This window comes from Phocoena phocoena, chromosome 17 (genome assembly GCF_963924675.1).
Source record: "Phocoena phocoena chromosome 17, mPhoPho1.1, whole genome shotgun sequence".
NCBI classification, from domain to species: Eukaryota; Metazoa; Chordata; class Mammalia; order Artiodactyla; family Phocoenidae; genus Phocoena; species Phocoena phocoena.
The window spans coordinates 13859752-13877967 of NC_089235.1; the positions used below are offsets into that span (position 1 = coordinate 13859752).

At 38.9% G+C, this 18216-nt stretch overlaps 1 protein-coding gene across 1 annotated transcript in view; it reads left to right on the forward strand.

Annotated features, from left to right (window-relative positions):
• Positions 1–18216, forward strand: part of PREX2 (phosphatidylinositol-3,4,5-trisphosphate dependent Rac exchange factor 2) — a 284172-nt gene that overhangs the window by 196175 nt on the left and 69781 nt on the right. The window contains exons 34-35 of the mRNA XM_065895649.1: positions 987–1130; positions 15964–16078. Coding sequence (XP_065751721.1) covers positions 987–1130; positions 15964–16078 — 259 coding nt within the window. The remainder of the gene's footprint in view (positions 1–986; positions 1131–15963; positions 16079–18216) is intronic.

Here is an 18216-nt window from a genome sequence, read left to right on the forward strand (position 1 = left end):
CCGGGAAAGGTTTTTACTTATTTGCACATTTCCAATGTCTAATACAATAAATAGGGACTCAATAAATATTCATTTAATCTGTTATCTAGAAATTATAATCATTTATTCATCGAAAATTTCTTAAGTGCCTACTTATGGCCAAGTGTCGGATACAATAGAGAACTAAACAGAGATAAATAATAAGTGAGATAAATAAGTTATTTTGATAATAAATTAGAAGATAATATGAATGCACGACAGGAAATAGAAAAAGAGCAAAGGATGAAAATGAAGGGACAGGTAGGGCATTTTTGATCTGGTACTCGGGGAATGGAACTTGCAAAACATGTGCTAATTGTGATAATGGTTGCTATGTGCTCAGTTTCTTGCACACCACTTCAGAAGTGTACCCCAAGGACTCATCTTGACTAAAATATGAATGAGGCAGCTGTCCTGGGAAATGGTGATTCCAAACCATGTGTAGCTAAACTTCTCATTTACTTAAGTGAGACACCTGGTGTGTTAAAGTGTAACGAAGTTTTCTATTACAGAATTTTATATACAGTACAGTAATAAATCTGTTGCTTTAGCTAATGAGGACCTGATTTAATACTCTTTCACCAAATAGCACTGTCAGTATGCCAAACCTGAGCTTTAATACACGTGGGTACTTTTAATATATTAGTATCTAGTAATTTTCGGGATTCTTTTTTTTTTTTTTTTTTTTTTTTGCGGTACGCGGGCCTCTCACTGCTGTGGCCTCTCCCGTTGAGGAGCACAGGCTCCGGACGCGCAGGCTCAGCGGCCATGGCTTACGGGCCCAGCCGCTGCGCGGCACGTGGGATCCTCCCGGACCGGGGCACAAACCGGCGTCCACTGCATCGGCAGGCGGACTCTCAACCACTGCGCCACCAGGGAAGCCCCGGGATTCTTTTTAAAGCTTAACAAATGTACTAAATAAAATATCCTGATTTTAGGAAGTAATATAACATTAAATGTCATTTTAGATGTTCCTCTTACTTATCAAGCTGAAGGAAGCCGGCAAGCTCTGAAAGTTTACTTCTACATCGATAGTTATCATTTTGAACAACTGCCGCAAAGGTTGAAAAACGGAGGAGGGTTTAAAATTCATCCTGTTCTTTTTGCACAAGGTAAACTGCTTTCTTTACTATACTTCATGTACTTAAATTATTTTATCTTTATCAATTTTTTAAAATGTACTTGTGACTATCCTTTTTTTGTCATTAATTCAAAAATTTATTCATAGTACCTAGGTAATATGTTTACTGGTGGGAATGTTTGTTAAGGAAAGAATTTTGTATGGTTTAAATATTTATCAAATAGGATTGCAGCATTATTTATAGTGAAGAAATAAGGCATGAGTGACTTAAATAAAGATAAATTAATTTGGCTTAAGTAAATTATGGTAGAACCATTAAAATTGGTTGGTTAAGATATTTTATGAGGTAGAAGAAGTTTGATAATATACCCACGCAGATTACAAAAAAGAATTTATGTCATACATGTATGTATATACTTACATGTGTGTAAAATGTATCATTGGATGATTAAATTGATGATATTTTGATCTTTAAGTTTTTTTGCATTGTGTCAATTTTTTTGTCAGTAAAAATGTATTCCTTTCATAGTAAAAAAATTGTTTTGGCAAATAAACAGTGAGTGTTAACTGCAGTAGAAGAAATTAAGCATAACACGAATAAGAAGATTCTTGCAGTGACGTGATTTCCTAGGGAAGGTCCTGGATCTTTTTTATTTCTGTGGTCACAGATGCTGCCAGAAAAGATCAGAAATTCAGATTATTGTGTAGTATCTTTTTGTCTATGATTTTTTTTTTAATTCATGCTGTGATCAAGATTGTATCAATTTCTCTGAGTGGTACCACAGAACATTTCATTTTTTCTTTTGAGTTTTTAAGACTGCATTGGTATTGCTGTAGAATTTTTATATTCTAATAAAAAATGAGAAGAGTAGAGGAATAAAATCCATCTCAGTAACGGAAGAACAGAGAGGCATATGAAATCTAAATTCACTGCCAAATGAAAATTCTGCTTTGTACCACATGCATGTTGTTATAATTCTAAAAGATAGATTACTCTTCCTTCAATTGCCATAGTTTAAAAATGACTACCTCAGATACTTGGCAAGAATACATTTAAGCAGAGAAAAATTTCAGCACAGAGATCTTAGGAGTTATTCGAAGGTATTTTCATTTATGTGATAGGGTCTATGAGGTAATAAAAGAATCTGCAATGAAAAGAAATAAAAAAGAAAAAGAAATTGAGCAGAAATAGACCTTTGGAACTATGTTAGGAGAATAGTTTCGCCTAAAATATGTTAAAAGCCATTACAGAGATCAGTAGTTTTAGAAGAAAGGAAAGGCTGCTGGTCTGGAATATTAACTTTTATAGGGTTTAACCAGACCTTGCCCTTGTTAAAGGCTCTTCATTTCTTTTCCTTTATTTCTCTCTTTTAAAAAATTCTGTCTTTGAAATCATTACTGAGATGACAGATGGCATTAATCATCTTTTCTAAAAAAGTGATTACATTTGTGACACACCAACCATAAATAGCTGAATATTCATACCCAGCATTCAGTTGCATAGGGAAAAAATGATTTTGCAAGTAACCTCTATTTTATAACTGTGGCTAAAGCTAATTTAAAAACAATCCTGAAATATATATGATTTCATTGAGTACACTGTTGCTTTTACAGTGTAATGTAAAGAAAAACTCTAGCAGACATTAGGTTTTAGCATTCACACAGCAGTAAAATATGAAAAATGATTTGATGAGGCGACAGTGGAAACACTTCTGCAGTGGAGGTCACAGATAGGTAAAGAAGACTGGAAAATAGTCTGTCTCATTAAAAATCTGTCAGTGATAAGGTTGTTTATTTAAAGGAGTTGCAGAGGTTCCGCTGCATTCATAAAACTCCCATGAGGAATCATTAGTAACTCTGAGTTTTCATCAGCTTGAGAGAAGCACAGGAAATTCAGCCCTAGCTTGAGCGGTGATTACCATCTGGTATTTGAAAGTGGTGGTAAATGGGAGAGATTCCAAATGGAGTCTATTCCTGGGATGAAAGTTTAATGGAAGGATTTTAGTTTTGTGGGTATGTGAGTCTTTGTTAGCAAATAATAAAGAGAAAGGTAGGTGAATTTGAAAATTTCCTGGGAAATGTATTAGAGTCAGCGCTCCTAAGGTTGTCCGTGGTAGCATGTACCTAGAACAAGAAGCAAATGTCTTGCCTTCTCGTTTTTTCTTGTCTGCATGGATCCTTGGGCAAAGGAGGGCACATGGATGAATGGGGCCCCCTGCAGAGATGGGACCAACTAGTAAATCAGGAATTCCAGGGTTGGAGGCAAGCAGGGTAAACTTTTAGGGAACGTACATTGCTAAAAACCAGAGCTGCTGGAGAAAAAGAGTCTAGGCAGACAAAATGGCAAAAAGGCAGATTTCCAAGGTTAGGAACACAGGAACAGCCAGACAGAAAAGTCAGCACAAAGCATAACCAAAATGCTAGAAGGTAAAGATCACACTAAAGCAGTCTTCTAGAATTACTTCCTACAAGTCAGAGAATTAATCCTTTTAGGATCCCTGAGCCCTTGGTAAGATAAAGCAAGTAACTATAAACTGGGTGAAAATGGGAGTCCAAGGAAGATCGATATCCAGGGTCCCTGGCTTGCTTTCATGCTGTCTCTCAGTGGTTCTCAAGCTGGCTGCCCTATAATCACCTTGGGAATGTGTTAGAAAATACCCATGCTTGGTTCCTTGGTTCCACGCCGAACCAATGAAGTCAGAATCTCTGGGAAGTGGGGCACAGATACCAGTATATTTTAGAAGCTTATCCACCAAGAGTGAGAAAACACAGAGCTATGTGGATTATAAACCACTGTGCAGTTATCTAGTTAATCTTTGCTTAGTTACTCCATTTCACAAGTGTTTGACACTTCTAGATTCTGAGGAGCCGGGGCAATGAGAGCTGGACCTTTTTGCTTCTGCGTTGTTAGCTCATTAGGACTTGGGCTACACCGAGAAGGAGATGTGATTTGGGTGGGACAGGTTTTTTTTAGCAGAGGCTGAAGATGCCCTGTAGAGCTGACAGCTGAGGGATGTCTTCTGGCAATACAGCAGCTGGGCAAAGAGCCCTTCGTTTCTGAAAGGGGCTCTGAGTGGGTAGCTTTAGAGTATCTGCCATAGTCCGCATCTTGATCTATTCCTTTGTGTAGGGAGGGTGTCCTTCCTGACTGTGATGGGCCTCTGTTCCTGGGGGGATAATTTAGCAGCATATTAATGGGACAAGCTATAGTCCTTGCTGCTGCAGAGGGTCTTGGGGCTACAACAGATTCTCATTTTCCCTCTTATGCCATCCTTTGTACGGTAGCCTCGTTCTCAGCCTGAACCTCTGCTGGTCTCGGTGGCACGACTAAGACCTTCAGCCCCAAGAGGGCTGATTCCCTGGTGTCACTATGCCCTTCTCAGGCCCGGATTGCTGCGTGTGTCCATTTACCATCAAACTTGGGCGAGGGGGTACCAAGAGGGACCTGAGCGGATTACCTGAATGCCAGACATATTTCTTCTTATCCTCGTTATGTAACAGTAGCCCTACTGCCTTATGATGATCAGGGTAGATTAGCCTGTCAAGATAGTGATTTCTTTTCTTGTTGGATGGTGCCTTGGCACAAGGAGACTCAGGTGTCTGGGTGTCAACCAGAGTTTACAGTTCAGTGGGGCCCCTTCTTTGTCTCCTAGGGAAAGTGTGCCCCTTTGGGGATCAGGACCCTTAAAACTATGGAGCCAGAGTTTCAGGGATGGGAAGCACACATACCCCAAGTGAGCCACTGGAATTGATAATTTTCCCAACACTGCCATAAAAATGACCACAAACTGGGTGGTTTAAAACAACAGAAATGTATTCTGTCATAGTTCTGGAGGCTAGAAGTCTGAAACCAAGATGTTCACAGGCCATGTCCCCTTGGCAGGCTCTAAGGAAGTATCTTTTCTTACCCCTTCTGGCACCTGGTGGTTACCAGCATTCCTTGGCTTGTGGCAGCATAATTACAGTCTCTGCCTCTGTCTTCACATGGCCTTCCTCCCTCTGTGTGTCTGTCTCTGTGTCTCTGTCCAAATCTCCCTTTTCTTAAAAGGACAGAAGTCATTGGATTCTGGCACACCCTAATCCAGTGTGACCTCATTTTAATTTGATTTCATCTGTAAGACCCTATATCAAAATTAGGTTACATTTGCAGCCACCGGGGGTTAGGACTTTGTCATATTTTTTTCAGGGATACAATTTAACCCTCCACAGATGCTAGCATGGCTATTTCTGCTTCTACCCTTGGTTCTAGACCCCTATATTCTACCTCTTTGGGACATGGCATCAGATAAAGGTCTTTTTTTTAGTTATGTACTATGTCTTTAGTTATGTACTATGTCCTGGAATGTGGTATCCCTTCCTTGTAAAGTGTTGTTAAGTACCTATTCCCTGAGTCTCTGGTGGTGATTTTCCTTAAACTAAATGGGACGTGCAACGCTGGTTCCTTCTCCACAAGCACATTCTTGGGGCTATTCGGTTTCTTCACCCCCTATGCAAAAAGCTGGCACCCAAAACTGTTACTCCTAACTTTTACCTCTTTAAAAGCTGTCTTTCTATTCTCAGAGAATAATTAAAATCACCCAGAAACTTGAGCATTTTCTCTTTTTTAAACAAAAGGGAATATTTTATTATAAACATTGTCAGTTTCTAAGTTACCTTCATTCATGTGGGGTTTTTTTTCCTGCAGAATTCTTCTTAAGATCCTTTAAAAGATGAATCCTTTAGTTTTCCATTTGGGTTTTGCACAGTATTTATAAACAAAACATTAAATACCTTTTGAAAAGAGGAAGGAACAATTCCCAGAGTTGAGATTTCCTGAATGTTAAGAGTGGGTACATGAGCCTGTGAACCCCCCTCTCTTTACAAAGCAGCACAGCCTTTTGCAATGTTGGTCACGGCAACATGGACAAAACTTGCCTTCCTCACAAACGTTGCAACCAATTCTGAGGAATTCTGACCAATTGTGACCATTTCTGGAGATTTGTAACAGTGCGTATGTAGTGTCTTATTTAACCAATAAAGTACCGTTGTTGCACTATCAGAAGAGGGTGTTAGTTGATTGAAACTATTCTTAAAATTGTTCCTCAGAGATTTCTGATTAATCCCTTTCTTGAAAACGCCATGAAATGCACTTTGAGTGAGTGGAAGTGAGGCTCATTTTCAGTCTTAGAATAATTTAATCTTTAATTTCTGCTAACATTCATTATGTTTTCCTTTTTTACGGACTATACCTACATTTAATGGAATGTTTTGCTTCTAAATTCAAAAGTAGTAGAAGTAAAACAAGCAAACAAATTTGAGTTGTATTTTAAATACTGCTTTTAATTAAGTGCTTTTAAATAAATTAAATATTTATTCAGTCAAATATGTCAATACCATTTTTAAGAAATATTATATGGATGAGAATTAAGAAAAGTAGACAAGAAAGTGTGAAAGAGGGGTCACACTTTGAAGTTTGGACATTATTATATATTTAACCTTTTTTTTTTTTTGCTGAGAATAGAAATTTAGTTTGGTAAAATGTCATTCCACTCTCTTTATTAAAAAAATAGCTATAAATAACCAAACTATTCACCTAAAAAAGGGAATGTTGTTCTCCGTCCTCTACTTTGCCATGCACAGTTTACTTTTTAAATATAAAACATCTTTTTTTTAGTTCATTTTCCTAAAACCCTATACATGAGCTATAAAATATTGCTGAGACTCTTCACAACACTGTTAAACTCTTTTCTCATTTTTTTAAAAAAATTACATAATTGTGAATCTTAACTGGTGTTAATTTGAAAATATCATTAAGAAATATAAGGAAAAATTTTTTTTCTATTGTAACAAGCTTTTAGAGCAGGACTGGACATTCTGGCCAAAGCTGAGCCATCAAGACTTTATAGAAACTAGATACCAGGGGTTTTCTTGTTCCCGCCCACTCCCGACCCCCTGCCTCTAGTTCCCCTGTTGCCCCTTCCTGGTGGTCGCCTTCTAGTCTTTCTGACCTTATTAAATCACAAATTCAAGTGTCCTTGCATGGACCCTACTCTTAGATCCCCAAACTTCCTGTTTGGCTAAGCACACTCAAGCGTCATCTATATCTCCTGTGGAAGTTGAAGTAGATCATGCCTGGGGGGCATTGGGCACCTTGCCTTGTACAGGAAATACATTCCATAAATGATAAGAATAGTCATGGGCTCTCTTAATCCTATTATTTAATTTAATTATTTCTCAAGAACCATAATTAGTAAGTGCTCTTATTTTCCGTTTCACAAACGAGGAACCTGAGGATCTCAGATATTAATTAACATGCCCAGGGTCACACTAAGTTACTAAGCAGTGAAAGTTATGCTTTTACTCCAATGCAAGGGCTTTCATTATTAGCTTTACAACTCGGAAGAGGAGTTCACATTGAAGTATGACTGCTGATAGACTGAATCCTCCTGGAATATTGGCCTTTCGCAAATAACACTTTGTTAACTGAAGGGAATGTGGCATGTATTTAAGGATTGTTTTATCAGAAAGACTTCCTGTATTTCTTGTGTGTATTCGGGCCCAGAAGCTTGCTGAAGCAGTTGTGAATATTCTAACGAAAGCAGAAATCATAAGGAATAAACAAATAAATAATCCTTGAAAGAAGCCCACAAATTCGATTTTCTGTACTAAAGCAAACGTAGGAAGCTTTCTAATTTTCCACAAGTGCTTTGCTCAGTTATAAACCAATAATGCCATTTAAAAAAATTAAATTTAGCAATACTCTAAAACTTTTGTCATTTCTTCAATGCTCTAGACATCTGAATAGATAGAAAACACAACACAGCTAAAACGAATTAGCAGTGACTTTCCTATTTTTGCCACCAAAATGGTGATGTTTTTATCAATTTGAGGAAACGTTATTAGTTTAGAGACTACTGCATTTAACGATTCTGAAAGATTATTCTTTTATCCATTTTGACATAGTCTGCTGAAAATTGAGGCTCATTAATAGTAATAATTTCAAGGGGAAATAATATACATTTCCAAATTGGATCCATCACCGTTCCTGCCATTCCTGGCAGCCTCTCGAAAGGAAATCTTGTATTTCTAGGCACTTTCCTATAATTCATTTCCTCTCCAAAAGGTTAAAAATACCACTGCATCAAGTTTAAAGGAAAAAGAAACAACCAAAAATGTTAGTTATGAAAGAAATATATATTACTCAAGAGACATTTAAAATTAATGGAAAGTTATATATGTGTTTATGCTTATTTATTTTTAACTATAGTAACTGACCATTGGAGTTGAAGCAGTATTCTAAGATTTCTCTTTATCTATACATCTTTTTTTTGTTTGTCATTGTCTATACATTTTTTTTGTCATTGTTTTTATTTATTTTTTAACATCTTCATTGGAGTATAATTGCTTTACATTCTCGTGTTAGTTGCTGCTGTATAACAAAGTGAATCAGCTATACATATATGTATATGCTTATATCTCCTCTCTCTTGCGTCTCCCTCCCACCCACCCTATCTCACCCCTCTAGGTGGTCAAAAAGCACTGAGCTGATCTCCCTGTGCAATGCGGCTGCTTCCCACTAAGCTATCTGTTTTACATTTGGTAGTGTATACATGTCCATGTCACTCTCTCACTTCGTCCCAGTTTACCCTTCCCCCTCCCCGTGTCCTAGAGTCCAGTATATATGTGCCACATCTTCTTTATCCATTCATCTGTCGATGGACACTTCAGTTACTTCCATGTCCTGGCTGTTGTAAACAGTGCTGCAGTGAACATTGTGGTACATGACACTATTGGGATTACGGTTTTTTCAGGGTATGTGCCCAGTAGTGGGATTGCTGGGTCACATAGTAGTTCTATTTTTAGTTTTGTTTTTTTTTTGCGGTACGCGGGCCTCTCACTGTTGTGGCCTCTCCCGCTGCGGAGCACAGGCTCCGGACGCGCAGGCTCAGCGGCCGTGGCTCACGGGCCCAGCCGCTCCGTGGCATGTGGGATCCTCCCGGACCGGGGCACGAACCCGCGTCCCCTGCATCAGCAGGCGGACCCCCAACCACCGCACCACCAGGGAAGCCCTATTTTTAGTTTTTTAGGGAACATCCATACTGTTCTCCATAATAGCTGTATCAATTTACATTCCCGCCAAGAGTACAAGAGGGTTCCCTTTCCTCCACACCCTCTCCAGCATTTATTGTTTGTAGATGTTTTGATGATGGCCATTCTGACTGGTGTGAGGTGATACCTCACTGTAGTTTTGATTTGCATTTCTCTAATGATTAATGATGTTGAGCATCCTTCATGTGTTTGTTGGCAATCTGTATATCTTCTTTGGAGAAATGACTATTTAGGTCTTCTGCCCATTTTTGGATTGGGTTCTTTGGTTTTTGATATTGAGCTGCATGAGCTGCTTCTTTATTTTAGAGATTAATCCCTTGTCAGTTGCTTCGTTTGCAAATATTTTCTCCCATCTCCTTATTTATGGTTTCCTTTGCTGTGCAAAAGCTTTTAAGTTTCATTAGGTAGCATTTGTTTACTTTTGTTTTTATTTCCATTTCGCTAGGAGGTGGGTCAAAAAGGATCTTGCTCTGATTTATGGCGTAGAGTGTTCAGCCTATGTTTTTCTCTGAGAGTTTTATAGTGTCTGGCCTTACATTTAGGTCTTTAATCCATTTTGAGTACATTTTTGTGTTAGGGAACGTTCTAATTTCATTCTTTTACATATAGCTGTCCAGTTTTCCCAGCACCACTTATTGAAGAGGCTGTCTTTTCTCCATTGTATATACTTGCCTCTTTTATTAAAGGTAAGGTGACCATATGTGCCTGGGTTTAGCTCTGGGCTTTCTATCCTGTTCCATTGATCTGTATTTCTGTTTTTGTGCCAGTACCATACTGTCTTGATTACTATAGCTTTGTAGTATAGTCTGAAGTCAGGGAGCCTGATTCCTCCAGCTCCAATTTTCTTTCTCAAGATTGCTTTGGCTATTTTGGGTCTTTTTCTGTTTCCATACAAATTATGAATTTTTTTGTTTTAGTTCTCTGAAAAATGCCATTGGTAGTTTGATAGGGATTGTATTAAATCTGTAGATTGCTTTGGGTAGTATAGTCATTTTTCACAATGTTGATTCTTCCAATCCAAGTGCATGGTATATCTCTCCATCTATTTGTATCATCTTTAATTTCTTTCATCAGTATCTTATAGTTTTTTGCAGCCAGGTCTTTTGTCTCCTTAAGTAGGTTTATTCCTAGGTATTTATTCTTTTTGTTGCAATGGTAAATGTGAGTGTTTCCTTAATTTCTCTTTCAGATTTTTTATCATTAGTGTATAGGAATGCCAGAGATTTCTATGCATTAATTTTGTATTCTGCTAGTTTACCACATTCATTGATTACCTCTAGTGGTTTTATGGTAGCATCTTTAGGATTCGCTCTATATAGTATCGTGTCATCTGCAAACAGTGACAATTTACTTCTTCTTTTCCCATTTGGATTCCTTTTATTTCTTTTTCATCTCTGATTGCTGTGACTAAAACTTCCAAAACTATGTGGAATAATAGTGGTGAGAGTGAGCAACCTTGTCTTGTTCCTGATCTTAGTGGAAATGGTTTCCGTTTTTCACCATTGAGAACGATGTTGGCTGTGGGTTTGTCATATATGGCCTTTAATATGTTGAGGTAAGTTCCCTCTATGCCTACTTTTTGGAGGGTTTTTATCATAAATGGGTGTTCAATTTTGTTGAAATCTTTTTCTGCATCTATTGAGATAATCATATGGTTTTTCTCCTTCAGTTTGTTAATATGGTGTATCACGTTGATTGATTTGCATATACTGAAGAATCCTTGCATTCCTGGAATAAACCCCACTTGATCATGGTGTATGATGCTTTCAATGTGCTGTTGGGGTCTGTTTGCTAGTATTTTGTTGCAGATTTTTGCATCTGTGTTCATCAGTGATATTGGCCTGTAGTTTTCTTTCTTTGTGACATGTTTGTCTGCTTTTGGTATCAGGGTGATGGTGGCCTTGTAGAATGAGTTTGGAAGTATTCCTCCTTCTGCTATATTTTGGAAGAGTTTGAGAAGGTTAGATGTTAGTTCTTCTCTACATGTTTGATAGAATTCGCCTGTGAAGCCATCTGGTCCTGGGCTTTTGTTCGTTGGAAGATTTTTAATCACAGTTTCAATTTCAGTGCTTGTGATTGGTCTGTTTATATTTTCTGTTTCTTCCAGGTTCAGTCTTGGAAGGTTGTGCTTTTCTAAGAATTTGTCCATTTCTTCCATGTTGTCCATTTTATTGGCACGGAGTTGCTTGTAGTAATCTCTCATGACCCTTTGTATTTCTGCAGTGTCCGTTGTAACTTCTCCTTTTTCATTTCTGATTCTATTGATTTGAGTCTTCCCCCTTTTTTTCTTGATGACTCTGGCTAATAGTTTATCAATTTTGTTTATCTTCTCAAAGAACCAGCTTTTAGTTTTATTGATCTTTGCTATTGTTTCCTTCAATTCTTTTTCATTTATTTCTGATCTGATATTTATGATTTCTTTCCTTCTGCTAACTTTGGGGTTTTTTGTTCTTCTTTCTCTAATTGCTTTAGGTGTAAGGTTAGTTTATTTATTTGAGATGTTTCTTATTTCTTGAGGTAGGATTGTATTGCTATAAACTTCCCTCTTAGAACTGCTTTTGCTGTATCCCATAAGGTTTGGGCTGTCGTGTTTTCATTGTCATTTGTTTCTACGTATTTTTTGATTTCCTCTTTGATTTCTTCAGTGATCTCGGTTATTTAGTAGTGTATTGTTTAGCCTCCGTGGGTTTGTATTTTTTACAGACTTTTTCCTGTAACTGATATCTAGTCTCATAGTGTTGTGGTTGGAAGAGATACCTGATACGATTTCAATTTTCTTAAATTTACCAAGCCTTGATTTGTGACCCAAAATATGATCTATCCTGGAGAATGTTCCATGAGCACTTGAGAAGAAAGTGTATTCTGTTGTTTTAGGATGGAATGTCCTATAAATATCAATTAAGTCCATCTTGTTTAATGTGTCATTTAAAGCTTGTGTTTCCTTATTTATTTTCAGTTTGGATGATTTGTCCATTGGTGAAAGTGGGGTGTTAAAGTCCCCTACTATGATTGTGTTACTTCGATTTCCCCTTTTGTGGCTGTTAGCCTATGCCTTAAGTATTGGGGTGCTCCTATGTTGGGTGCATAAATATTTACAATTGTTATATCTTCTTCTTGGATTGATCCCTTGATCATTATGTAGTGTCCTTCTTTGTCTCTTGTAATAGTCTTTATTTTAAAGTCTATTTTGTCTGATATGAGCATTGCTACTCCAGTTTTCTTCTAATTTCCATTTGCATGGAATATCTTTTTCCATCCCCTCACTGTCAGTCTGTATGTGTCCCTAGGTCTGAAGTGGGTCTCTTGTAGACAGCATATATACGGGTCTTGTTTTTGTATCCATTCAGCCAGTCTGTGTCTTTTGGTTGGAGCATTTAATTCATTTACATTTAAGGTAAGTATCGATATGCATGTTTCTATTACCATTTTCTTAATTGTTTTGGGTTTGTTATTGCAGGTCTTTTCCTTCTCTTGGGTTTCCTGCCTAGAGAAGTTCCTTTAGCATTTGTTGTAAAGCCGGTTGGGTGGTGCTGAATTCTCTTAGCTTTTGTTTGTGTGTATAGATTTTAATTTCTCTGTCAAATCTGAATGAGATCCTTGCTGGGTAGAGTAATCTTGGTTGTAGGTTTTCCCCTTTCATTACTTTAAATATGTCCTGCCACTCCCTTCTGGTTTGCAGAGTTTTTCCTGAAAGATCAGCTGTTAACCTTATAGGGAGTCCCTTGTATGTTATTTGTTGTTTTCCCCTTGCTGCTTTTAATATCTTTTCTTTACATTTAATCTTTGTTTGATTAATATGTGTCTTGGCATGTTTCTCCTTGGATTTATCCTGTTCAGGACTCTCTGCGCTTCCTGGACTTGATTGACTATTTCTTTTCCCATATTAGGGAAGTTTTCAACTATAATCTCTTCAAATATTTTCTCAGTCCCTTTCTGTTTCTCTTCTTCTTCTGGGACTCCTGTAATTCAAATGTTGGTGCCTTTATTGTTGTCCCAGAGGTCTCTGAGACAGTCCTCAATTGTTTTGATTCTTTTTTCTTTATTCTGCTCTGTGGTAATTATTTCCACTATTTTATCTTCCAGGTCACTTATCCGTTTTTCTGCCTCAGTTATTCTGTTATTGATACCTTCTAGAGAATTTTTAATTTCATTTGTTGTGTTGTTTATCATTGTTTGTTTGCTCTTTAGTTCTTCTAGGTCATTGTTGAACGTTTCTTGTATTTTCTGCATTCTATTTCCAAGATTTTGGATCATCTTTACTATAATTACTCTGAATTCTTTTTCAGGTAGACTGCCTATTTCCTCTTCATTTGTTTGGTGTGGTGGGTTTTTACCTTGCTCCTTCATCTGCTGCGTATTTCTCTGTCTTCTCATTTTGCCAACTTACTGTGTTTGGGGTCTCCTTTTCGCAGACTGCAGGTTCATACTTCCAGTTTTTTTTGTGTCTGCCCACTGTGGGTAAGGTTGGTTCAGTGGGCTGTGTAGGCTTCCTAGTGCCTGTTTTCTGGTGGATGAGGCTGTATCTTCTCTTTCTGGTGGGTAGGACCGCAGCCAGTGGTGTGTTTTGGGGTGTCTGTGACCTTATGATGACTGTAGGCAGCCTCTCTTCTAATGGGGAGGTTGTATTCCTGTCTTGCTAGTTGTTTGGCATGGGATGTCCAGCACTTGAGCTTGCTGGTCATTGAGTGGAGCTGGGCCTTAGTGTTGAGACAGAGGTCTCTGGGCGAGTTCTCACTGATTGATATTACATGGGGCCGGGAGTTCTCTGGTGGACCAATGTCCTGAACTCAGCTCTCCCACCTCAGAGGCTCAGGCCTGACACCCTGGTAGAGCACCAAGACCCTGTCAGCCACACAGCTCAGAAGAAAAGTGAGAAAAAAAAGAAAGGAAAAAAAATAAATAAAATAAAGTTATTAAAATAAAAAAAAATTTTAATTATTAAAATAAAAAAGTAATAAAAAAATAGAAAATAAAAAAGGAGAGCAGCCAAACCAATAAACAAATCAACCAATGATAACAAGCGCTAAAAACTAAACTAAGGTAAACATATAAATCAGAAAGTACTCAGGCACGTACATCAAACTCCCAGTCTACAGGTGCTCCCAAAGTCCACCGCCTCAATTTCTGGATAATTTGTTGTCTATTCAGGTATTCTACAGATGCAGCGTATCTCAAGTTGACTGTGGGGATTTAATCCGCTGCTCTTGAGCTTGCGCAGAGAAATTTCCCTTTCTCTTCTTTGTTCGCACAGCTCCTGAGGTTCAGCCTTGGATTTGGCCCCGCCTCTGCATGTAGGTCGCCTGAGGGCGTCTGTTCTTCACCCAGACAGGACAGGGTTAAGGGAGCAGCTGTTTAGGGGACTGTGGCTCTCTCAGGCTGGGGGGACAGAGGGGTACGGAATGAGGGGCAAGCCTGCGGCGGCAGAGGCCAGCTTGACGTTGCACCAGCCTGAGGTGCCATGCGTTCTCCCGGGGAAGTTGTTCCTGGATGCCGGGACCCTGCTCAGGCTCCCAGGAGCGGGGTGTGTGGATATTGACCTGTGTTTGCAAACAGGCTTCTTGGTGGCTGCAGGAGCAGCCTTAGCATCCCATCCCCATCTCTGGTGTCTGCCCTGCAGCTTGCACCCGTCTCTGGAGCACATTTAGGCGGTGCTCTGAATCTCCTCTCCTTGCACACCCCAAAACAATGGTCTCTTGCCTCTTAGGCAGTTCCAGACTTTTTCCCGGACTCCCTCCCGGCTAGCTGTGGTGCACTAGCCCCCTTCAGGCTGTGTTCACGCAGCCAACCCCAGTTCTCTCCCTGCGATCCGACCTCCGAAGCCCAAGCCTCAGCTCCCAGCCCCGCCCGCCCCGGCGGGTGAGCAGACAAGCCTCTTGGGCTGGTGAGTGCCAGTCGGCCCTGATTCTCTGTGCGGGAATCTCTCCGCTTTGCCCTCTGCACCGCTGCTGCTGTGCTCTCCTCCATGGCTCCAAAGCTTCCCCCCCTCCGCCACCCGCAGTCTCGTCTCAGCCCACTAAGGGACTTCCTAGTGTGTCGAAGATTTTCCTCCTTCACCGCTCCCTCCCAGAGGTGCAGGTCCCATCCCTATTCTTTTGTCTCTGTTTTGCTTTTTTCTTTTGCCCTACCCAGGTGCGTGGGGAGTTTCTTGCCTTTTGGGAAGTCTGAGGTCTTCTGCCAGCGTTCCGTAGGTGTTCTGTAGGAGTTGTTCCACATATAGACATATTTCTGATGTATTTGTGGAGAGGTAGGCGATCTCCACGTCTTACTCCTCCGCCATCTTGAAGGTCCTCCTCCTTTATCTATACTTCTTATTTCATAATCTAATTGCAGCTGCCAGAGAATACGAATATGCATGGAGAGTGACAACTTCCATTTTTTTACTGTTATGTATGTTAATACACATTTCTGCCTCTCATTCATGTCCATGTATATGTATATATATGTTGTGTTTATATATGTGTATATATACATTTGTGTGTTTATATGTGTATAAATAATATATATGAAGTTTGAGTTTAGCTTCGCAGAGAACATATACAAAATTTTTAAAAGAATAGAAGACAGTGTAAGTTAGAAATCACCTTTACCTACTTAACAGAGATAATTACCAAATGTTTGATATTTATTTTGAGCAGAAAAATGACTGGTTAAAGCTTGTTTCTTGCATATGTGGTCATATTTGGTGCTGTTTAATACATTTACTAATAAGATTGCACTAACTGTGGAGAAATTGTGTTATAAAATCACATGAAAAGTACATTTACTTGTTTTCACAGCACTGGAGAGCATGGAAGGATATTATTACAGAGACAATGTTTTGGTGGAAGAATTTCAAGCCCAAATAAATGCAGCCTCCCTGGAAAAGGTCAAACAGTACAACCAGAAGCTCAGGTATGTTATTGTTCAGTTAACAGAAGAGTTTCCAGTTTTAACAAGAGCAGATGAATAAAGCTTTTGATGTTATTCCTTGTGTTAGATGATGGATGACGATATTTCTTTTGATATAAAGTCCTCTTATTTAGGGTTTAATGTTTCAGATATTCTAAGGGGTACACTTCTTGCAAATAAAGTAGAAAAAATTTTTTAACCTTTTCATGCTGTTGTCTTAATTTCTGAAGAAGATCAAGAGATTAATTATGTAGTAGACCATTTCCAGGAAAAAAAGCATTGCTTTATAGTGGTGTCTCCGGGCTTCCCTGGTGGCGCAGTGGTTGAGAATCTGCCTGCTAATGCAGGGGACACGGGTTCGAGCCCTGGTCTGGGAGGATCCCACATGCCACGGAGCAACTAGGCCCATGAGCCACAACTACTGAGCCTGCGCTTCTGGAGCCTGTGCTCCGCAACAAGAGAGGCCACGATAGTGAGTGGCCCGCGCACCGCGATGAAGAGTGGCCCCCGCTTGCCACAAGAGAAAGCCCTCGCACAGAAATGAAGACCCAACACAGCAAAAATAAATAAATTAATATAGTGGTGTCTCCTAGGAGGTTCAGTGGATTAAAGGTAAAATAGGTTCCTTTAGGTACCATTAAACAGCAGGCACCCTGACACCAAGAGATGAATATGTTTAACATGGAAGATATGATAAAAAAAGGTACTACTTGATATTGGAAAAAGTATCTACTTTCAGATAATATTACATTTTATTGTTTTTTCCTCTAAAAATAATCTTGCTGGTATTATGATCAATGGAAGGGAAAAATTAACACAGTAAGTGAAAGGGAAATGTATTATAATTTAGAAGCTTCAATTTTTAACCAATTATTAGCATATATAGTTCCCTTTTATGTTACTGTGTTAACAGGTCACCTTTTAAAATTACTAACCGATTATGGCTTTTATTTTTAAAAGAAAAATACACTTGTTCTCCCGTAGGCCTTAGTAACTCAAAAATACTGTTGTGATTTTTTTTTTTTTTTTTGGTTTTGTCTTCGATATGGCTAAACCGTGAAGATAAATTAACTCCTAAAAGTCCTGGTGTGTGGAGGTGTTGGTTATTGTGATTACCACCAGGTCCACTTTTTTTCACTTTGAATGCATTACCCCCTTACCCTCGCCTCACACAAACCTGTCCCTTTTCCTAGGTTCTTTATTTCATACCATCATTTTGTCAAGTTCTCAGCCTCAAGCCCCCAATATCTGTTTGATTTCTCATTTTCTTTGGCTCTTAAAATGTAGTTGGAGATCCTGATGATTCTGACTAAAATATCTCTTAGACTGCCCTAGTTTTATTACCTTGTCTAGATCACTATTTCTCAAAGACATATAATGGACTGACCCCTTTCACAGAAAAAAAAAAACTGAAAATTGAATTCTTCAATACTGTGTCTCCTAAGAAATACTGACTTAAGAAGATCAGTCGCATCTTGTGAACATCTCTCATTTGAGTACCGTTAGCACAAAAGAAAAGTTTTGCCTTCATAACTGATAAAATATATTCTCAGGTTATCTTTCAAATAAGGATACAAAATGAAAGCATTTATATAGAACATGTGGGCCCTGAGAATACATCCCCAGAGTTCAGTTTGAGAAAATGGGTCTGGACCATTGCCATAGCATACTAAACAATCTCCCGTCTCTAAGAACCAGTGTTGTTCTAATCTATTTAGGATTTTGCTTCCAGATAATAATTTTAAACCATGTGTCTTACCACGTCACTCTTCTGCTCAAAGCATTTAGTGATTTCTTATTTCCCCCAAAAGGAGTCACAAGCTCCTTAGCCTGGCGGTCAAGGTCTTTTATGACTTGGTCTAAGACTTCCTTTCTCTTCCTGTGTACCAGCCAGGCCGTACTCTTCTCGTTTCTAACCATACCCTCGCCTGTCCTTCTTCCCTGACTTTCCACACACTTCACTGAGCATCTGCTTCCTGTCTCCAAATGTCTATAAAGCTACTATTTATATGAGTCAATGTCCAACTCTAAGATAGTGTCCTTCATAAAATATTTTTCTTCTATTATTGGGCTGGGATGAGGCCCCGGCATCCAATTTTTTTAGAAGTCCCCTAGGAGATTCTAATGTGTTGCTAGAATTG